Source organism: Physella acuta, unplaced genomic scaffold (genome assembly GCF_028476545.2).
Source record: "Physella acuta isolate Inbredline_101_S28 unplaced genomic scaffold, ASM2847654v3 ptg000013l, whole genome shotgun sequence".
Lineage (NCBI taxonomy): Eukaryota > Metazoa > Mollusca > Gastropoda > Physidae > Physella > Physella acuta.
Window position 1 is genome coordinate 976,969 of NW_026731533.1, and position 23,692 is coordinate 1,000,660.

General features: G+C 40.1%; 2 protein-coding genes across 6 annotated transcripts in view; one reads left to right on the forward strand and one right to left on the reverse strand.

Annotated features, from left to right (window-relative positions):
* Positions 1-2,000: 2,000 nt before the first annotated feature.
* LOC131935544 (roquin-2) lies at positions 2,001-14,100 on the forward strand. The gene is made up of 20 exons (XM_059291996.1): positions 2,001-2,286; positions 3,042-3,399; positions 3,557-3,756; positions 3,890-4,207; positions 4,603-4,778; positions 4,930-5,130; positions 5,231-5,363; positions 5,479-5,710; positions 5,826-6,041; positions 6,145-6,341; positions 6,436-6,836; positions 8,526-8,769; positions 8,928-9,106; positions 9,199-9,299; positions 9,473-9,602; positions 9,743-9,888; positions 10,138-10,258; positions 10,400-10,558; positions 10,940-11,000; positions 11,147-14,100. The coding sequence occupies exons 2-19, from the start codon at positions 3,251-3,253 to the stop codon at positions 10,973-10,975; spliced, it is 3,339 nt and encodes a 1,112-aa protein (XP_059147979.1). The 5' UTR covers positions 2,001-2,286; positions 3,042-3,250; the 3' UTR covers positions 10,976-11,000; positions 11,147-14,100.
* A 118-nt stretch (positions 14,101-14,218) lies between these two features.
* LOC131936060 (breast cancer anti-estrogen resistance protein 3 homolog) overlaps positions 14,219-23,692 on the reverse strand; it is a 54,467-nt gene continuing 44,993 nt past the window's right edge. For 3 of the 5 annotated variants that reach the window (XM_059292926.1, XM_059292918.1, XM_059292934.1), the window contains exons 2-5: positions 22,098-22,227; positions 18,584-18,695; positions 17,560-17,617; positions 14,219-17,185 (exon numbers count right to left, since the gene is read on the reverse strand). In XM_059292926.1, the coding sequence (XP_059148909.1) occupies positions 14,662-17,185; positions 17,560-17,617; positions 18,584-18,695; positions 22,098-22,190 (2,787 nt within the window). In that variant the 5' untranslated portion in view covers positions 22,191-22,227 and the 3' untranslated portion in view covers positions 14,219-14,661. Of the gene's footprint in view, positions 17,186-17,559; positions 17,618-18,583; positions 18,696-19,283; positions 19,308-22,097; positions 22,228-23,357; positions 23,431-23,692 lie in introns of those variants that run through there. The other 2 variants (XM_059292911.1, XM_059292941.1) reach the window with 2 other exon arrangements.

Below are 23,692 nucleotides of genomic sequence, written 5' to 3' on the forward strand. Positions count from 1 at the left end.
AATAAAGTAACGATAGAAGTAAATATAAAAATAATGCAGCAGAACGATCTCCAGTGACTATGAGAAACAACGAACAAGTCTCATTTAGAATCCTTGGCGCTAACAGGATGTTGCGTAATTTATTCTGATTAATAGGTTGCAAAATACATCCGTATTACTTAGTATTAGTAATTTATAGGTACACTCCTTAAAGATACTGACATGATAATTGGACGTTTGTTCAAGTCATTTTAGAGATCGTGCATTAATTAATAACTCGAGGGTTGCAGTGATCAGTGGCGTAGCGAGGTCGGGTGTCACCCGGTGCGGCACTGAGTGGTGTCACCCCTTAGAGGCGTAGCAACCCTTCCCGGGGACAAACTTTCAATTTTCGATTTGCACCCCCCCTCCTCAAACTTTCGATTTGCACCTCTTAAAAGACTATTTAGAGCTCGAATTAATCACTTAATTAAGTAGAATTATCATTTTTTTCTCTAAATGGTGTCACCCGGTCCGTTCCGCACCCCCCCTCGCCACACCTCTGGCAGTGATTCATTTGCAATGTTATGTGGGGTGGTGGTCAATCGAGCCGTGTTATATAACCCTATGCAAAACAGGGTAATACTTTTAAAAATAAATAATGACAAATGTTTCTACTCTATTATTTCCATATTATTTGAAGACATTTAATTACATGTGAATAACTATTTTAAAATTGCACGCGAGTAGTGGCGGCTGTTTGAAATAACAGATAGATAGATCTGTGTCCCAAGAGTTCATTATTCGATTGCAGAAGGGGGTGGGTGAGAAGTTGGATTGATTTTTTATGGGGCCTTGACTCCTGTGGATGTTATTAAAATTGTTTTGTAACGTTATGTGGTTAAGGGTTGTAACGTTCCCTTTCGAACCTGACGGCCCATGGGGCAAGTGGAGTAGAGTTTACCACCAAGCACGTAAGCCGATTCTCTAGCCATTAACTTTAAGTAGATGCTACCAATCAACTCCTTCTTGAGCTTATACGCGTGCTGCTCTTAGGGGCGGTGTGGCTGGTAGAGTTTCTTCCAGGCATCTCTTCACCCCCCTCCCGAACGAGATGGAATTTATATAGTAAACATAAACTTTTACTATTGTCCCCCCCCCCCCCCCCCCGAAAATATCAAGTGCACCCCCGGAGAAAAAAGTCTGGAAGAGACACTGGTGGCTGGATAGAGCTTGCGACTGCTAACCCGAAAGTCTCGGGTTTGGATCCCGGGCTCGAGTCCGTAAGACTTCTTTGAGTGCACCCAGTTCCAATGGGTACCTGGCAGACGTTAGGTGCAGTTTTGACCACACTTTCCCCTTGTATGCCGAGGTAACTAAAACATATGTTTTGTTTGGGTAAAGATAGATTAATTAATCAATTAGAAACATCTCAAATAAGTGGTATCAGTAATAGGCTACGTTCCATTGATGTGGTTAGTTAGTTTTCAATCAGCAGATGATTTATTTTACAATTAATAGATCAAGATCAATAAGTTACTTGATCTAATATTAGACTACTATCTAGAATCTAGTAAATTTTTCTATTAAATAATTAATAGTTTCAAAATGCGTCAACTCCACATAACATGCGATTTTTCATTTACGCATTTCTATACGGCATACGGGTTATAGGTAATGTATTTTGCATATTATGTTGCTAATGCGGGGCTTTGATTATTAATTTATTTTTATTTGAACAATAAAAGTACATTTGGATCTTGCTGCTCGGTAAAAATGTCTTTTAATCGATCTGTGCTGAGCTAGGCTAGTTCAGGGTGGTTGGAACCCGAAAAAAACCCTGACCCAGTTAGGGGATGCTTTATCGAGTACGATAATTGTACTGCCGCGATTCTGATATTAATACTACAGGAAACATTTAAGAATCGAATAGGCCTCTTGCAAAAATAGCCTACGATACTTATTTACAACTACTTTTTACTTGCCAGGTAGGAACTCCCATTATTTTTGTTGTCACATTATTTTTGTTGTGAATAATTATTAAGAAAAGTTTTAAAGACAATCACTTGTTTGCCTAATACAATTGAAGTTATTTTCGAAAATGCTTGTTTATTTGGGAATATGCTAGAACTGTGATTTGAGATGTTGTATAAAATAAATAAAGTTCTAAGCTTCTTTTTTTGACTTATGATGACCAAGTTATCCTTGAGCCTGGCATTCACTGAGTGTCAGAAGACATCCATATTTATGTCCGGTTTCTAAATGTGGGATGTTGTTGTTTTCTCGAATTTCATTAACATTTTCCATTTAATTTGATGAAAAGATATGGTATGTTATATTATTTAAAATAATTTTTTCATACTTGATTTAATAATTATATTGTGTTCCACACGTATTTAGAAATGCAGCAGATTCTAGTGTAGTCTAAGATTGTGATTGTGAAAGTCAACTTCAAGAAAACTTCCGATTCAACTTGGAACTTTGAGTTTGAGCTGAGACGCAAAAAAGTTGCACCACGCATTATTATTTTTGTTTATCATCTAAACTAGTGTTTTTAAAGTGTTTTAAAGTTCTGTTTGACTGTAGTTGAAGTGGCTTCCACATGTTAATTTGACTTGATTTAAAAATAATTATGATGTAGGCCTAGGCTACATTCTTCTAGATTAGCTAGCAGTCTTGTTAGAAGTCAAAGTGAAAGACAGCCCATTCTCTCTCTTGGGAGAGAGTTGGGGGGCTGTGTGGGGGTTTGAAGGAATGATCTTGGGCATGAGCATCTGGTTGTGTTAACATTTGTGGGCATTTAATTAAATTGTCCTAATTTCAAACAAGACTTAAGTAGTGTAGGGCCTATACACATAGATGACTTAAAAAGTTCTAATATTTTGTAGGCCTTTTTAGACATTAGGCTGCATAAGCCTAATTAATAATTATTTGTCAATCAATGCCATACAGCTTAGTCTTAGCCAGCTCATATAATCTAGTCAAATATCAAACAAATGCTAAAGAATACTTGAAACTAAATCGTAATGTGGTAGGTAACCTGTTAATGACATATTTATTCATTCACACTTTTTTTTCTTCAGTTTTCTTATGGATTACATTGTAAATGTGCAAGTCTTCTTGGCACATCAAAAGTGCGGAAGAAGATGCAACTCTGGATTAAGTGAAAATTGAATTTCTTCTGAAATTGTTTATTGTACAAGTCTACGATAAATCACAAATTTAAAACATTTGCTTGTGTTATTTCTTAAGAAAGAAACACATCTTTAGACATATTTTTTAGACATTCAGTATGCCTTTTCAAGGATTACCTTGGACTGAATTCATATCTTGTCCAGTTTGTTTTATACTATTCAATGAACTGCAGCAACGGCCTATTTCATTAGGGTGTGGGCACACAGTCTGTAAGTCCTGTATTAGAAGTCGTCTAAATGATAACCGGTAAGTTTGCTTTACTACCTGGTTGTTACTATCTAAATAAAATAATAATTCAATTTTAGAAATGATTGCTTAGAATTTTTGTCCCTAAGACTAACAGTTTTTATCATGTTGACTAAACAATGTGGCTAAGTGTTAATTAAACATTATTTTTCAACAGCTGCCCTTTTGACCAGATCCTTTTGCCGAATGATGTAGATAAATTGCCTGCAAATTTTGCCCTTATGCACCTTGTGGGTGCTGCGGTACCAGAACAGGAGAAGGAAGCTGTTAAAACAGTTTCTGATAATCCTAAGTCATATGAGCAGGCCAGGAAATGTATTGAAGAAATGGCTGTTCATCTGAAGCCTCTTGCTGAAAGTTAGTAGATTACATCATACATTGTTTTGAATTTGTTTTTACTAATATAATCCATTATTATCAATAGAAGCAATGCGCTGTATGTATGTTCAAGTGAATATTTTATGTATTTTGTTTATACCATTAATTTTAGATACTTCAGATGATGACAGTTCTACTTGTAGTGAACCACTGCCCATTAAAGGAAGTCACAGCACTGGCAGTGGGGGCAATAATACTCCTTCTAATAACTCAAAATGTGTCTTGAGTCGCCCTATGCAGCGCAAGCTAATCAGTTTGATACATTGTCAACTTCTCGAAGAAGAGGGTAGGTCACGTGCTGCCCGCATTGCACGTTCACTCGGGGAGAGGATTGTATCAGAGCTGCTTATTCTACATCAGTACCCTCATCAGTTATCTGCCAACTTATGGGCTGCAGTAAGGACAAGGGGATGTCAATTTTTGGGTCCAGGTATGTAGACCATGATTTTATATTAACCTTCTTGGGACTGGTTTTTATTGGAACACTTATATTGCTAATATCTCAATATTTATTTAAATGAGTTTCCTGATTTAAGTAGTTTATGCCTATAAGTATATTAGATACACTTACAAAATTTTAGTGATGTTTTGGTCTAATGCATAGGCATCATTTTGATATTTGTTATTATTTTACTATTAGAATTTCTTATAAATACATATTTTATGATTACTTACACAGCAAGTACAAAAGCCCATGCAACATCTGTCTCTTCCCCCTCCCCTCCAACAACAGGAAATGTGTAACTGCTATTATAAATGGCTGGATAATCTAAACTAGCAGGAAGCATTCTTGATTTGACTTATAACCCTCCATTTTTTTTACAGCTATGCAGGAGGAGGTGCTAAAGTTGATTTTACTTGCATTGGAGGATGGTTCATTTCTTTCTCGGAAAGTCTTGGTACTGTTTGTTGTTCAAAGATTGGAGGCAAGATACCCTCAAGCTTCTAAAACAGCTATTGGGCATGTTGTTCAGCTATTGTACAGGGCTTCTTGTTTCAAGGTAAAACCTCAATAAAATCAAAATCAATACTTGTTTGTCTTAGTCACTTTATTTTTTTAAGGAACCATTTTTTGGTAAGATGACCATAAAGATACTTGTTACTTAAAAGATAGTCATGTACTGTATAATTTGGTTTTTCTTATGTTCATAGGTATTAAAACGTGAGGAAGAGTCATCATTAATGCAGCTGAAAGAAGAGTTCCGACAGTATGAATCATTACGCAGAGAACATGATTCACAGATTGTTCAAATAGCCATTGAAGCTGGGCTAAGAATTTCACCTGAACAGTGGTCTTCATTGTTATATGGAGATCCAGCCCATAAATCTCATATGCAATCTATTATTGATAAGGTAATGGAGTTGAATACATATCTTAATGTTGTTCTTGCACAGCTAATAGATGTTGAAAGTATCTTGTGTGTTTTAATATGTATATTGTTTCTGTTTGTAGCACCAGAGTCCACAGTCATTTGCTCAGAGCATAGCTGAGTTGATGTTGACTCTACAGAGAAGCAGCGACCATACTGGTCTACAAAAACTACAGCCACAGTTGGAGTTTCTCTCTAATATAGACCCCAATCCAGGTAACACAATCTAGCCTGTTTCTATTATTTTTTTACTTATCTCATTACATTATCCTTTTTAGTGAGGTTCTGTTAGTGTCTGAGCATTATTTCAGCTTTATTCTCTCCCCATTAGATTGTCCTGCTCCTTCTTGGGAAAATCTGGAAGCGATCATGAGATCCCTGAACACAGTCATGTCAACTTTTGTTGAGTTTCTGTCAAATCCGGATCATAGGTCTCGTTTAGAAGCAGCACCTATTCAAAACACTCGCTACAAGACCTCCATGTGTAGAGATTTTTCAGCAAGAGGAACCTGTCCTCGGGGGAACACTTGCACTTTCGCACACTCTCAGGAGGAGTTGGAGCGGTAAATTGTTTGATTTAAAAAATATTTATAAAATTACATGGCAATCTTTGCATCTTTGTTTTTTGTGGTATTCAAATAACTACAATTTGGACTTAAACAATGCGTTATTCTCTAGTTACAGATCAAGATCTCGAAGGAATGGCAGCAGAGGAGTTGTGGGTATTTCAGAGAAAACATCATCATCTTTGACCCCTTCAGAAAGTGACCAGTTAAGACAAGTACAACTAATATCCAAATTGAAAATGGAAGCAGTTGCCAAGAGCACTTGTCTCAAGCCACTGGTGAAGTCTCATTCTGTTGTAGAGCTGCTAGATCCTAAACTTTCTCCCAGGTACATTCTTCACTGTTCAGGCTGTAAAAATACTCTTTTAAAATGATTGTATTATAAAATTTTTATTTTTTATGGTGAACTGATTGTTAATTTATTTGTACAGCTCTACAGTCATACCATTGGGACAGCCCCCTATGGGAGTTATGTTACCTCATCAGAAACCTGGCATGCCTTTAATTGGTCCTATGGATCCAAGGCTTGCCACCAAGCAGCTGGACCCTGAGAAACCACCATTTATACCACCTGTCCCTACTCACATCACTGATACACATTTAACCTTCAGTCGTTCTGTTGTAGATTGTAAGTATTCATAGTTTTAACTGGTGTATTTGTTTATACTTAATTGTTTGCATCAGGAAAGTATCTTTAAGTACGTTTCCTAATTTATTTCCAGCCTCTGATGGAACCACACTCTCAGCAATAGGTCCTCCAGGTTGTCTTTATCCTCACACTGCAAATGGATATCCTCAACTTCAGGGCCCCCCACCATCCAGCCCATATGGTGGTAACCTACCTGTGCCTCAGTTTCCCACACACTCCCTGCCCTCTAACCCCGCTTTAAGATCTGCAATACCATCCCTCCCCCCTCCCATGACCCCTGGGCATATCCCCAGGAACACAACTATAACAAGATCTTCAAATGTTCACATCTCCACTGAGGCTGGTTTACCATCTATGACCATGGATCCTACCAGCATGTGTACAGGAAGTGTACCATGTGCTATGGCAGATGGTAGTGATGCTGTACTGCGCACTTTGCCACCAGGCTACCATACTTTGCCATACAGTTCACAGGTGTGTTGATTTCTCATTAGTTTTTAATAAACCGTTTGAACCTTTATGTATAATTTTTTAAAATAAGAAGATCCTCCTCTTGCTGATGACCTAGAATAATGTATTAAATAGTTTATAGTTTAGGGACAGTTGCAGTATTGGTTTTGATAAGCTTGTTCTGTAATCTTTTTAAAAAAGTCTTGTTAAAAATTATTATAGAGCTGGCCTGAAATTAAATAATTTACCTTATAACATAATTGCAGGGTGCTACTATAGTGGGGAGAAACATTTTATTCCAAGGTCATTTACCACTTTTACACAATATCTACAAGCCAAGTGATAAAATTAAATATTCATGTGACATCACTATTTTTCCAAGGATATTTTCTTTTTTGTTGCTGATATACTTGGTAAACAAGAATCAGTCAAATTGGAAAAAACCCCAAATTTCAAGTTTGAATTAACTATACCTTGGTCAATAGTGTTCTGGTAGGCTACCATTTTCTGGGACTGAACATTTTAGATATGTGTCTGACTAATTATTATTCTGGCCTGTCTCTTTTTTGTTATAGCCCAGGGCACATGGGGCAGGGGAAGTAGAGTTATTCTTTTATGACCTATGCATATAAGAGGATAGTGTTATTAGTGCAATTCCCAATAGCCTTGGTTTTCCTTAATATGAGCCAGGTACCTATCAGAGCTTGAGTTCATGATCTGAAAAAGAAACTTTCTGGTTAATAGCTGTGTTCTACCATCCCACTATATGGCCTTTGTCTACCCAACATTTTAACATTTAAAAGGCTTATCTTCTTTAGTAATACATTCATCTCTATTACATTGTTTTTATCAATGAACACAAATAAAATTAATTAGATGATTTAACTTTTTCTTAAATAACAGTTGACATATATACCTTACTTGCCAGGTATTTACTGGTAACATCTATTTCCTGAAAGATTTCCTTAATTCTTTTTTCAAAGAAAGTAATTGCAAATGAAATGTGTCCCTCCATTTTACTTGATATTTAACTGTTTTGTTGTGTAGATGTTTTTATAGAACCTGTTATGGTAAGTATCAAGTCAGTTCCGCGGGCAAGAAGTTTATGATCTCTGAAGTAAGTAGTTGAGAGGCCATCCTGTAGGATGTTTTGGTATAGCCTTAATAGCCCGCCTTTTCATTATGGCGGTGTTTCAGAATCTTTCAGAGTTTTCATTCTTGATGAGGCTGAGGTTCATCTGCGTTTGAGTGTCACCATCTGAAAGCTCAGGGAACTTAACTCTGAAAGTTTTTAAAAAGTTGACAGGTATTTGCTTTCACTAATTCTCATAGTAAAGAGGTTAGGGAAGAAATTCTTCATCACATAGTACATGAGCAGGTTCTTGAGTTTTAATTCCAATATAGGTTGTAGCATACTTTTGGTCTGCTACTCAAATAATTTTGGTTTCTTAATGTGTATGTTCTATCTAGTAAGGCCATACCAAAACAAAAGCGAGTTCACTTTCATCTTTTTTTTTTCCTTGAGAAAAAGTCTGACAAAGTACGCCATACTTACCTGTTAAGTTAATCTTCATGTTTTCAGGATTTTATTTTGTATCGTCCATAGTGAGGTTACTGACGAGGAGAAATATATTTTAAAAAAAAATCATTTTGCTCTTGTTGGGTATGCCGTTTTCATTTAATTTTCTCACGATGTATAAAATTTTGTGTTAGCTATCACAGGGAGACAGCCTTGAAGATCTCACCAATCGCAAACAAGAGATCATCTCCCACCTGCAAGAAGAACCAATGTTCATGGATGCCACCATCTACAATGGAAGTTCTGCAAAAGGAGGCTATCCTGGACTTACATCAGTTCTTGCCTCCAACGCCAAGAGCAGGAGTGTTGAGTCCATGCCTAAACATGTTTCTGACATGTATGTTGTCACACGATCAACACAGTTTCTAGACGACTTGCGTAAGTTTCATTACTTTGTCACAAGTTACTTCTTTAAAAAAATTCATTACAGCTGTGTCTTGTTATAGATGTAAATACAATTTAAATACAGCTTACGTTTAAAACATATTAATATATTTCACACTTTGTATAAGAATTATCTTTTAAATTGACCTTAGTGAATGAAGATAATACCCCTTATTCAACGAGATGGTCTAACGGAGATGATAGTGCAGGTGCACCTGATGACCTGTCTTATGATCCCTCAGCCAGAGGATCTTTACCTGATAGTTCAACTACCAACAGCATTTCTTTCTCTACTGCTGTCCCTACCAGTACAGCCTGTTTGAATGAAACAGTGAGTATTCATTTTATACCTCTCTAGTCCTCTCCCTGTAGTTCATTACTGTTTATTTCAAAGGCATTTATTCTGAACCTTGTCTTTACCAGCAGGCTGGTACAAACAAACTGTACAACTCATTTAATTCAGTGCCCAACTCGGAGCCCAATCTCCCTGTACCTGGTGCTGGGGGTGATGCTGAGTTTTGCAGGTATGTTGTTGTATTTTTTTAATACCTTCATTTAACTGCAGAAACTAATCTTGATTTTTTTCCATGTATTGGGACTTATAGTTTTAGAAATCCAATATTAAATCTGCTTATAAAATTTAACTCGAGTATCACTCAGTTTAAAATTTGAAGTGCAAGTTTTTTTTTTTTTTCAGTTTTCCTGGTGATGATGGTGATGAAAGTTTCATTCCTTTTGAGCACACGTGTGTGTCCAAATTTGGGCCAATATCTCGCATGAACAGGATGAAAATGCTCAACTCAGCCCCAGTTCAAGTCACTGCAGATGTAAGTCCTCTGTTTATTTCATTGAGGGGTTTGATGTAGGACTCCTTTATAGTCTATGTTTTTTTATAAAGATTTTACAACCTGTCAAAACTGTTGCTGTTGAGATTCTTTGAATACAATAGTCCCATTCATCCCAACAGATGACCCCAGTAGTGGCTGTAACGCCAATGGACAGACCAGTGACCTCCTCCATGACAGCCCCAAGCAGGTTTTCAACACCTTCCCAGATGGAAGGTATGGATTTCTCTGTCAGGCCTACACCATCAGAGATCCCGTCTATCTGGAAGTGAGTGTCAAACATTTTGCCCATTGCTCATTTTAATTTGGTATTGTTTATTTAGCACTCTATGATTAGTAATGTAAAGAGAGTAATAGTAAAAAAAAAATATAAAAATTATTATGAGTTTTGTATTCTTCCTTTTGTGAGATATTAGCATGTTAAAAGATTTAAATAATTTCTTTCTTTTGTGAAATATTAGTTAGTTAAAAGCTTGAAATGGTTTCTTGAATTTGATTTAAAAAAAAATGTCCTCAGCAAAAGTCCTCAGCCAACATATTCCAACATAGCTCGTCTGAAAGCTGGAGCTGCAGGAGCTGTTTCTCATAATGAGAGACTCGCTTATGAACTTCAGGCTATTGAGCTGGAGATATCCTTGGTCAGTTTTTGTAGTTAATTACGTTATTGAGAATTTCAGGCATATCATCCAATGATCTCACTAACTTTTATTTTGTATAAGTTTATTCAATAAAAGAGTACTTACTCTCAGTAACATTTAGATAAAAATTTTTTTTTACAGAAAACTGGTAGAGAGCCTGAACCTGTGAGGAAAATTATACAAGAGGCAGTGATGGCTTCATCAAATCATGGCATAGGACAGAGGGGTTACGCTGCAATTGATTTTAACAGGAGCATCAGTGTCCCTGCTGTCATGTCAAAACCAGATCGCTCAAAACCGGTAATTATGTGGGGCTGCAAAACCATGAATATTTTTTTATCTAAATGTCTACAGTATAATAAAAAAAAGCTTTTTTAAAAACACTTTTTTGGCACTTTGGGGTCAGCGTCCAGTGTGGCTGTCCTCCTTGCCCCCTGGCTTTGCCACTGGTTCTAACATAAAATTAGTGGGGTTGTTTGTGGTGATAGTGATAAACTTTATGGAATAAGAAGTTGTATTCAATAAAATTGTGTTCAATCAACATCCAAGCTTATTCCTTGACAAGGCGACCCTGATTGGTTATCACTGGTCATATAGTTAGGTTGTCCAAAGTTTTGTAGCTCTCTAGCCTTGCTATATTTATAACATTGCATCATGCCTTGTTTTTTTTTTAAATTGCAGAGCATGAATGCCCAGAGGACTGCCCAGAGATTTTAGGAAGATTACAATAGATCTTGTCATGGTTAGTTTGGTACTGTATTTCTTTGCAGTTTTGTACCTAAAGCTTTGGTAGATATTTATAGATAAATATCATTTATCATTATTCATATAGATAATTTATCATTATCATATAGATAAATATCATTTTTCTTATTGTCTTCATTTCAGGTGTGAAGAAATAATTGGTGCTGACAATAAAGTGTATCACTTTGCAAAAGCTGAAAATCTCTTGAAGATTCCTTTTTAATGAGGGAGGAGAGACATTGGCCGTTACATATGATTGGTTGAACTGAAGAGAAATGTAAACAACATTGTGGTTGCTCTAATCACCAGGAGGAAAGTCAACAACCACATGTAGTTTTATAGACACCACATTTAGAGATGAGAGTTGCTTTGTTTTTTATTTAAAATATTACTTTGCTTTATGTTTTTATAGAGCACAATAGTTAACATGAACGCAAGAAGAAAAGCAAGGCTGGGTTAACTATGAAAAAAAATGTTGCTAGGAGGTTTCTGTAAGGTTCTTCATATTGAAGAGATTTATATTACACTGTATAGCAATATGTTCTCAGGATTTGCCAGCTTTTTTAGTTACCAAATTGTTACTGAATTGTGATTGTCCTTGCTTTAAAATGCTAAATAGCTTGCAGCAATATTCTTTGCTTTTCTTTCTAATTTCATGTTATTTTGAAATGTAACATTTCCTGGAAATTTGAGATTGTTTGGGATGGGAAATTTCCACAAAGTTATCAGTTTCATTTTTTTTAAAACTGAAATTTTTTAAAAGAGGCATTTTTGGCTGATGTTCTGATTGTTTTATTGAACCTGTGTTGTTCCAGCCTGTTTTACGTTCTATTTTAGTGGTAATATTCATTGTAACCTCTGCTAAATGTTAGTGATTTCTGTAAATATTTTATTCCTTGTTTCTTCATAAACATTTTGATTACAACCTTTGACCCATGAACCAAGAGTTCATGTTTTATTTTCTACTTTGTGATTCCATTGTAGAATCTGTTTTGCCTGTAACATTCATTTTATAATGCTGACTTGTAAGTTTCTTGCGAGTTTGTATGAAAAGGTACAATTTTCTGCATCAATGTTATACTGTGATCTTGTGTAACTAGTGATTTATTTCTGTAACCTGTAACTCACAAAGCTCTTCATTTAAAAAGTAGTTCATATTTATTTTACCAGTCTTGTTACTTATTCCTTGCTGCTATTTTAATTCTTGTAGTTGTAATTATGTCACTTGCTGAAAATAATAGTTATCATACTGCAAATGTTTGAGTATCAAATTACTGTTAATTTGCCTACTGGCTGATTATTATATTTTTCAATCCTGTTCATTAATTTGCTGTTGTCTAGGTTTTGTCAAGGTAACAAATCATCACCAATAGTTTTATAAGTTAACAATGGTGAGGTTGTTTCGCCATTTATTTTTTGTTTTTTTCAATTGATTGCACAAGTGGTAGATCTGCAGGTTCTGTTCGACTAATATTAGCTTTAATAAAGCTGTGTTCAGTTTGTCAACGGATAATTTTTATTTCAAGTTTCCCTGAGATGGCTTCTGTCCTGGAGAAACTGCTCAGAAATCATAGCCCTTTTAATTGTTTATTTTAATTAAGAACCACTAACTTGTTATACAAAATTATTTTTCGTGTGTAAGTTGTGATTTTAGTTTTTGCAAAACAATATTTTCATTGTTTGTATTACAATTTTTCAACTCTAAACAGTGTATTAACATGTATTTAGTCTTATTAACATTTAATTCTGTTAATTTTTTTGCTCATTTTAAGCATTTTTATTTTAACATAGAACTTTGCTAGAACAGTTATGCTACACCATGTTTGTGGAGATTTTAAGGTAGTTTAGTATTTGCTTGCAGTAAAGCTGCAGTTACTCATAATCAAGCCTTTGTATCCTATGCTTCTTAACCCCCAGTACTATCATATCTATACGCTTAGCTTGTTGTATACTTCAATTTAAATTGTTGTGCACTATTTTAAAAGGCATTTTTCATCATGGGCTAGCTGACTCTCATTTACTTTTTACTTAGCTCTTTAATTAGAAAAAACATTAATTTAACCAATTTATTTTTGGATACTGTACGTGCTGTTTTAAGCATCACTTTTTTTGTCTAATTAAATCACCTTTCAGTATACGCACGCCCAGATTTTTGTCTAATTAAATAACCATTTAGTAGAGGCATGCCTGGATTTTGTGTAATTAAATAACCATTTAATAGAGGCATACCTGGACTTTGTCTAATTAAATAACCATTTAGTAGAGGCATGCCTGGACTTTGTCTAATTAAATAACCATTCAGTGAAGACGTGTTCAGATTTGTCTAGTTAAATTATCAGCAGTCAGTTTAAGCATGGCCAGGTATCCGAGTTTTATAACAGGTCAATTTTCTGACTTCCCCCTCCAGATGTGCTAAACTAAGCTACCATTGCTGACATGTCCTCACCTGCTGTCAATCTAGTGACGTTGCTTGTGTGTATACCTGCAGGATCTTTCATTTTTTTTTTTGTTGAATTTGATGAATTGTTTATACAAGAGGCAGTATCTGCCAGTTAAGAATTTTGTAACAAAATGTAGGTTTTATGTCTTAAACAAATGATAATCATTTCACAGACCCATGCACAACTTCAACTCTTTAAACATTTTAAAAAAATTTCTAATTCAGCAATTCTGTTCATTTTATTTTAGTTCTGTAAATCTCTGAATGAAAGCTGTATTGAATTTGTGCATGGGTCTTACCTATACTCATTGAGTGAGTGCTTGATTCTATGAATCTTTTGTTGGTTTTTTAATATCCAAACTGGATGTGACTTATTATATTACTGTAGATCCTGGACATATTAAATTGATCTTGGAGTTGTTCAATAGATATTTAGCCTGCAGTATTTTCTTGTTACCCCCTTCAGTAATTTGTGATCATTCGTTTCTTCACACACGGGACATTTTTGGAAGAGTTCAGCTGTAAAGCCTGGTGTGTTGATCTTTAACATCAAACAAATCATGTAACCTTTTGCTTTTATAACTTGGTGTTTTGGTGTCATGTAGCGAATTGTGCAGTGTACATTTTACATTTGTGAAATAAACTTTTGCCAACTGTTGTCAGTGCTTCACTTGTATGTATGTGGTGTTAGAGTGTCCACTATTTCCAACTCCTGGTCAACAAGTTTTTTTATTGTGTGCACAAGAAAACAAAGTTATTGTTCAATTAAGTTTTTTATTAAATATACAGAAAGAATACAATAAAAATATTTACAACGCTTTTAATAAAACAATTGAGCTGAAGTAAGCCTCAACCATAGTTGTCTCCCATGTAACATTACTGGTTTAAATAAAGAATAAGGCACATAATCATGGCAAAAAATAAATGTTGAAAGACAAGCTGTTAGGACTTAAAATAATACAGAAACAAGTGACTCTTAAATAAGCAAAAGTAAAATTGGTACATAAATGAGGGTATTAGTGAGAGAATAAACTTTTGAAGTTGCATATTGACGTTTTCTTCTTGAAATTGTGCAGTTTTTACTGAAATAAATTCGGGCTAAAATCAGTATTGAACTAAAACAATTAGGTCATACTTGTTAAACTGGTTCATGATATTTGTGGGTCATGTTAAACTTCTGTCCCATAACCCACTGGTACATATTTGTGGGACATGGAAGCTAAACCTCTGTCCCATCGTCCCCAGGCACCTGATATTTATGGGATAGCAGCGTTAAAATCTGTTCCAATTTCTCCACCCTGTCCCTTCTTCTGGCGCCCCACCCTTTCTCCCCCCACATCACCAACATGTGAAACTCGGGGCATGCAATCTGTGAGAGCTGGGAGTCCTGGGTCATCTGTGACATCACGGCCTGGCCTTTAGTCCGAAACAAGATGCCATGGGATGCGATGACGCGCGCGGTGTCCAGGTGGGTCAGAAGGACATCGATGGCGCTGCCCACCGGGTCAAGGCCATGTTCCCAGAAATATTCCAGCAGAACTGAGTCTACGTCACGCTCCAAGAGTAGGCACACAGGTGTGATGTAAGGAATACTTTCGTTGTTCAGGGGCAGGTCACTGCTGCCGTCGTTTAGCGATTTATAGAAGGGACGTAACTTAGTGTCGAAATTGTATGCATTGCGAGTATGACTTTGTCTAAGAATGAGCCACGTGTCAGATAGTCTGATAATTTGGGTGCCGGTTAAAGCTGACATTATTGCCGAGAAGCTGTAGAGATTCCCCATGACTATTTTTAGTTCAAAGCAAACTTGCACCCACAAACTCAACATTTTAACCCGCTCCGAAACGTTTTGCGAGGTAAGTAGTGTTACCATAGTAAACAACCGGAGACACTCCCATCTTTCTATAGCATCCTGCCGGAGTTGCTTCCCTTGAGGAAGGGTAAGTAACTCTAATCCTGAGGTGATGCCGAGCCCAATATCTTTTTCTTGAGTTACGTTTAACATATTTAAATCGTACTCAGTCAAATGTATGGCGATGTCTTTAGCACTTTTACCCAACAGGAAAGATTTGACACTCAACAACACCGCCTGGTCTAAAGCCTTATGGCCTTTAGGCAAAAAGCTGCTCTGGAAATTTTCCGGGACAATTTTGGTGAGTGAAACTTTTGGGGGCGTGGCCAGAGTTCGATGTTTGATGTTGTTAAAGCCGAACAAGTTGTCAATGACGTTCTCGCGGGGTATGTCGTAATCCCCGTAACCTTTGACCTCATCAGCGTCAGACTGCTTGCCTTGCTTTAAGCGCGATGACTTGTGAGGTAGAGTCTGGTAGCCTTTGTTTGCCAGATTGTTCGAGTTGGTGTCCAAGGTCGGACTGTTGGGCGTTTGAAACGACCGGCTGCGTGCGACTATTTGGTACGTCGGCGACGGCGGCGGGTTGTCGAGGTCCATTCTCCCAAACTGTTGACCAGCCGGAAAAAGCCGGGAGTTGAGGTTCTGTCCGGGGTTCTGTCCGGTAGTTGGCGTGACCGCGGATTGGTTGACGTTTTGGGGTGGTTGGGTCACTTGAGCCGGGAGGAAAAGTTTCTCCCTGTTGACGCGGTTGGCTTGTCGCCCTTTCTGCGGCTCGGCCGTTGTCGGTCTAAGCATGACTTCCGGTTCTTTATCAACCGGCTGGCCGCTCCCATGCAGCCAACTCGGGGACTCCCTGGCCTGGTAGTAGTCGGAGTAGTCCCGGTCGTCGTCGTCGAGGTTCAAATTCCGTACAACGACCGTCGGCTTCTGCTTGTACTTGACAGATGGTATCCGGCTGGGTTTGGGTGGTGGGGGGTTGGTGAGTTCACTCTCAGAGCTAGCCGACACCAACTTCCGTCTGCCGAGCGTGGAGAACTTTCTCGGTCCGTTGGTCAAGCTGTCCGGCATCAGCGCAGGGACGCTGCCTGCCCGCATGTGAGAGATGCTCGGCTTTAAGCTGTCGTTTTTGGCGTGGGGGTGAGGGGACTCAAGCCCCGACCCCGCGTTAGGTGGGGTAATGTTTATAACTGGTAAACTGTCACATCGGTCTAGAGATGACGACCGGCTTTCACGTTTCCGGTTCGAGTGGGCGTCTTCTTCACTTGAAGTCACGTTTAGTATCGGCTGACTTCCCGTCCATCTGGTATCTCGTCTGTTCATCTCTGGACTCGAACCTGGGCTGTCCGCGGGAGTTATAAACGGACTAGATTTCGGACTTTGGTTAGGCGTGGCGTAAACCCCAGCAGCGAAGTTAACCAAAGCGCCGTACTTGGTGTCGTAGTAGCTCAGGGGCATCGACCGCGGGACTGGGCTGCTGAGAATCGCCCCTGAGACTTGCGTGACGGGCTTGCTGTGTTGTTGGTAGTGTAGAATCAGCTGCTGGATCGTGGGGAAGGCGTCTTCTTCAAACTGGTACGAGACGGGCGGGAGGTTCCCCGGAGCGCAGTCCCCCACAATGGAGTTGATCATAAAACTCAGGGGCGTCCCCTTCCAGCGGCACGTCAGGACAAAGTCCCCTGGTTTAGAGATGCAGTCACGGACTAGGAAGTCACCGTTGTTGACCACCAGAGCTTCGGCCCTCTGTCTGGAGATGTTGCCGTGGTACCAGGGGCGGCTGCGGAGCTCGAGCGGGTCCCCAGCGAGTTCTCTTTGGAGGTCTAAGTTTAGCTTTTCAGGGGAGGCAATCACGTGTTGGTAATCTGGATACGGGGCGGTGGGTGAGTTAGGGGCCCTGGAATGATAAAATAAACCAGTTTAATAATAAATCAGAAACATTACTCATCTAAATACTTAAATTGAACTGCGCATCAATTCAGCAAAGTTTTTAAAATTATACACACTCATAGTTACCACAGATAAACAGTTCCCGGCGAGGCAACTGCGCTTGTTTAAACTTACGGGACACTTCAACATTCACATTGGCAAGGGACTTGTGTTTTTAGTATAATAGCTAAGTAACAAATGTAATCTGACGTCAACTACTGTGTTATGTGCGTTCGTACAAGTGTGTTCATACATGGGTCAACAAAGGGGAAGCCACTCCGAAACATACATCCGTGAGTGTGTGGAACTGTATTAAATGTGGGGTCAGAAACTGTAACTTACGATGATGTGGTACTCGGTGTCCGTTGAAGGGAGAACAACCCACTTCCGGTAACTCGACCTGCAAACAAACAGCAGACGTCAAACTGTTGTAAACCATATTTTAAACCCTACATTTAAAACAGACGTTTGTAGTCTAATAGGGTGAATGATAGAAGACATTAAACTGTTGTAATGTAAAGCATACACTTGAAACAAACGTGTTAGGTCTACTAGGGTGAATGATACAAGTGGACTCTATATCAGTTTACTGTGGATCAGGTCTCATTGCTGACTCTCTAGACACGAACTGATATAAAAAAAATTAGTCTCGTCACAATCTTTCTAGGTTGTGAGCGCCTCAACAGAACTGTTCACCTCCCATAGAGACGCCCCATAATGGACTTATCCGATACACACAGCTGGGTAGTGTACACATGGCATTACCATTTAGAGCAGGGGTCTCCAAACTACGGCCCGCGGGCCGGATGCGGCCCGCGATGTCCTCTCATCCGGCCCGCGGAGATCTTTTTGTCCACGGAAAAAACGTTTGTTGGTGATGGCTGAGGAACTTTGCCTAGAAAAATCAAAGACATGCCTGGAAGAAACTGGCCCCCAAACTAAAATTTGATAGTTAATGCGGCCCTCGGATTGAAAAGTTTGGAGACCCCTGATTTAGAGAGTAGCCTACAGTTGTTACAATTTCAAACAAAGAAACACATCGTTACAACTAATGCCGCTACTACTAGCCTGCGCAAATTTTCTGCGCCACAAAACTTGGTGACATGAGAGCACAAGGGTTCTAATTCAACATTTCCAACACCTACAGTTAGAACACTCTTGCTCTTGTATAGCGACTAGGTTTCACGAACCAAGTACAATCAAGAAAGAACTTATTCTTTAACTGTTGGAAGTTTCTTAATTTCCTACTGCTAATAGCTTTTCTTCTTTTTTGTACGCTACTGAATGAATTAAAACAGTAATTTAAAACTCTAAATGGTATGAGATTAACGTAAAATCAAAAGGCGTTAATCCCGAATTAACTCACCCTTCTCGTACTTGTCACGGAGGATCCTAAGACTTGAGATAATCTTGGCTCGGTGCGCGCCGATTTTGATCCCCAGATTTCTTATCTCCGCCTCGCTGGCGTAGATCAGATCCTGGATGGTTGGAGAGGTTCACATACAAGAGTTAGTATACATATATGCACACATACACACGTTTTCGTATATACACATCCACACAATTTTTAGTATACATACGTACACACATACAGAAGTTTTCGTATATACACCCAAATACGCACAATGTTTAGTATGTTTAGTATACATATATACACATATACACATGCGCACAATGTTTAGTATACATACGTACACACTTACGCATACGCACAATTTTTAAAATACATTTTTACACACATATACACTCTGTCAATTATACATATGAATGCACACTTGTCAAACATGCATACACGTTACGTACACACAGCCCAGTCTATAGATAATGTACACATATACACATAATATCCACATAATATACCGACACATGTATCAACATAATAATATACCAACACATGTATGAATATAATAATATACCAACACATGTATCAACATAATTTTATACCAACACATATATCAACATAATTTTATACTAACACATGTATCAACATAATAATATACCAACACACGTACCAACATAATACTATACCAACACATGTATCAACATAATAATATACCAACACTTACCAACATAATATACCAACACATGTACCAACATAATAATATACCAACACATGTATCAACTTTCAATCAACATAGATCTAGATCTATCTACCCACGTTCAAAAGAAAGTGTCACTTCTAGCTCGCCACTCAGCAGACGATAACAAGCAGACTATCCCGTGTTTTTGGCGGTTAGTTGTTGGTGAGTACTTATGACGCACACACAAGCAGGGGCGGACCCCGCCAATTAGCATACATTTATTGCGTAAATAACCAGTAAAGATACCATACACGTTCCTTCCGTTTTTACCATAATAAAAATGTTTCTAGATGTTTATATGATCAAATATGAAAAATAATACACTAAAATATTTGAAAACCCTAGATTTCATTGCCTCTACGTGTAGAGTTTGTTTTATTGAATAAAAAACAAGGAAGTTGAATGACAAAATTTCAATTAAAGTTTAGCAAGATGAGACCACTGATAGAGAAACGCCCATGCCAGAGGCAGACGGATATAAACACTCGTAGAGACACGATGAGTAAGTGGTCAGTGCAGGGGGGAGGCTGTCTCGCGAGTTTGAGGTGGTGGAGGGGGGGGGGGAAGGGGGGGGGAGCAATGATACAGAGCGGCTTATTTAAATTATGTTCACTTCTGAAACCAACTGTAAAGCTCTTCTACAGAAGAGTTCCTTTAACGAACCCTCACACAATCCCATCTCTAACAACCCCCCCCCCCCACACACAACGAACCCTCACATATAACTCATTTCTCAAATCCCCCGGCTTTATACGATCCCTACATCTAATAACCCCTGCCACCCTGAACCGCAAGCTCTAATGACCCCTCACACACACGACCCCTCACACACACGACCCCAGGCTCTAATGACCCCTCACACACACAACCCCTAGGCTCTATTAACCCCTCACACACACGACCCCTCACACACACGACCCCTCACACACACGACCCCTAGGCTCTATTAACCCCTCACACACACACACGACCCCTCACACACACGACCCCTCACACACACGACCCCCAGGCTCTATTAACCCCTCACACACACGACCCCTCACACACACGACCCCTCACACACACGACCCCTCACACACACGACCCCTCACATACACGACCCCTCACACACACGACCCCTCACACACACGACCCCCAGGCTCTAATGACCCCTCACAAACACGACCCCTCACACACACGACCCCTCACACACACGACCCCTCACACACACGACCCCTCACACACACGACCCCCAGGCTCTAATGACCCCTCACAAACACGACCCCTCACACACACGACCCCTCACACACACGACCCCTCACACACACGACCCCTCACACACACGACCCCCAGGCTCTAATGACCCCTCACACACACGACCCCTCACACACAAGACCCCTCACACACACGACCCCCAGGCTCTAATGACCCCTCACACACACGACCCCTCACACACACGACCCCCAGGCTCTAATGACCCCTCACACACACGACCCCCAGGCTCTAATGACCCCTCACACACACGACCCCTCACACACACGACCCCTCACACACACGACCCCCAGGCTCTAATGACCCCTCACACACACGACCCCCAGGCTCTAATGACCCCTCACACACACGACCCCTCACACACACGACCCCTCACACACACGACCCCCAGGCTCTAATGACCCCTCACACACACGACCCCCAGGCTCTATTAACCCCTCACACACACACACGACCTCTCACACACACGACCCCTCACACACACGACCCCCAGGCTCTATTAACCCCTCACACACACACACGACCCCTCACACACACGACCCCTCACACACACGACCCCCAGGCTCTATTAACCCCTCACACACACGACCCCTCACACACACGACCCCTCACACACACGACCCCTCACAAACACGACCCCTCACATACACGACCCCTCACACACACGACCCCTCACACACACGACCCCCAGGCTCTAATGACCCCTCACAAACACGACCCCTCACACACACGACCCCTCACACACACGACCCCTCACACACACGACCCCTCACACACACGACCCCCAGGCTCTAATGACCCCTCACACACACGACCCCTCACACACACGACCCCCAGGCTCTAATGACCCCTCACACACACGACCCCCAGGCTCTATTAACCCCTCACACACACACACGACTTCTCACACACACGACCCCTCACACACACGACCCCCAGGCTCTATTAACCCCTCACACACACACACGACCCCTCACACACACGACCCCTCACACACACGACCCCCAGGCTCTATTAACCCCTCACACACACGACCCCTCACACACACGACCCCTCACACACACGACCCCTCACAAACACGACCCCTCACATACACGACCCCTCACACACACGACCCCTCACACACACGACCCCCAGGCTCTAATGACCCCTCACAAACACGACCCCTCACACACACGACCCCTCACACACACGACCCCTCACACACACGACCCCTCACACACACGACCCCCAGGCTCTAATGACCCCTCACACACACGACCCCTCACACACACGACCCCCAGGCTCTAATGACCCCTCACACACACGACTCCTCACACACACGACTCCTCACACACACGACCCCCAGGCTCTAATGACCCCTCACACACACGACCCCTCACACACACGACCCCTCACACACACGACCCCCAGGCTCTAATAACCCCTAACACACACGACCCCTCACACACACGACCCCTCACACACACGATCCCTCACACACACGATCCCTCACACACACGATCCCTCCCACACACGACCCCTCATACACACGACCCCCGGGCTTACCTCGACTCCCCCGTACTGACTAAAGAGGTGGAGGTAGTCCGACATGTTGAGCGCCTCCAGCCAATGATCGAGGGCGATGTGACGTCCCGACATCCTCTTCTTCCTCCGGTAGTCGGAGTCCAACACCTGCCTGTGGGACACAAAATGTCACGTGGTTACATCTAATTATAGACTTGTCATGTGGATGCCATTAAAGACATGTGTGGGCCACAAACAAAATGTCACGTGGTTACATCTAATTATAGACTTGTCATGTAGATGCCATTAAAGACATGTTGTGGGCCACAAACAAAATGTCACGTTATCTACAAAATGTGGGAAACATGTCATGTATTTCTTCTATTTATACTATCATAGCAATAGATGTTTCGACATCAGGTCTTCGTATGAAAAAACAATAATGAATTGTTAGTATTTTGTAATGTGTGTTCTTAGTGATGTGGTTTGATTGTGAAAACCCCCAGTGTACAATGTACACCGTGTGTACACTGTACAGTTTATTGTGGTTTTTATAGAAGTAGTGACGTCATCTCACAGTATGGGGTTAGTTTAGGAATGCTTACGTCATATCCGGCCATAAGCATGAAACACTAGATCTAGACAGTGTCTTTAGAATCTTTGGTTTCCGGGTCTAGTTTAGTTTAGAGTCTGATTCAATCCAGGATATGATTAAGGTCATGGACTAATTAATCAGTTTCTGATCGAGGCAAGGACTTAATTTAAGGTCATGGCTTAATTAAACCCATCAGAGCAGGGTGGACTCAGGTACGTTTTGGGTTAGAAGTCGACCGCTAGGCCGTTCAGTCCTGTGTGATAAGTTGAACATATTTGGCACAGTTTTTAAAACATAGTATACTGTATGTGGGTAATACAACAGTATATGTAGGTACTACAACAGTATAAGTTGGTATTATAAAAGAGTTTTGAAAATAAAGAGGCATTATCGCATCGTATAGGCGGATTTCTTTGCCAGTATTTCTGTTAGGATTAGAGTTAGGATTTGCGTTAGAATTAGGGTTAGGATTAGGAATAGGGTTAAAGCCACATTCAGCATCAGATTAAGGGGTAAAGCTAAGTTTGCAAAAACGGCCTGGTTTACGGAAGCTGAAGTAGCAAAAAGAAAAATCTTTAATACGACCAGCAGACGCACCAACTTGTATTGACAGTGTATGAAGACCAAGTTAACAGAAGAAGTGTTCAATAAAAGGTGACGTTTGGTAGAAGACATAGTATCATAACAAATTGAGTGCAACAACCTACCTGAGGAGGTCACGGTACGGGAACGAATCAAATTTGGAGCCTGGGGCAATCATTGTTTTTTGTTTGACACACCTGAAGTCAACTTAGACAAAAACATCCATCGCCAGGCTAACTTCTGACAACCATTTCATCCAGAGGCTAAAGTCTGCCAACCATTACATCCATAGGCTAAAGTCTGCCAACCATTTCATCCATAGGCTCAAAGTTGTCAACCATTACATCCATAGGCTAAAGTCTGCCAACCATTTCATCCATAGGCTCAAAGTTGTCAACCATTTCATCCACAAAATCAGACTTGCCAACCATTTCATCCATAGCTCAAAGTTGTCAACCAT

Coding starts and splice junctions, on each gene's coding strand:
- LOC131935544 (XM_059291996.1), top strand. CDS start 3,251: ATGCCTTTTCAAGGATTACCTTGGACTGAATTCATATCTTGTCCAGTT. Junction 3,400..3,556: donor AGTCGTCTAAATGATAACCG/GTAAGTTTGCTT, acceptor ATTTTTCAACAG/CTGCCCTTTTGACCAGATCC. Junction 6,837..8,525: donor CTTTGCCATACAGTTCACAG/GTGTGTTGATTT, acceptor ATTTTGTGTTAG/CTATCACAGGGAGACAGCCT.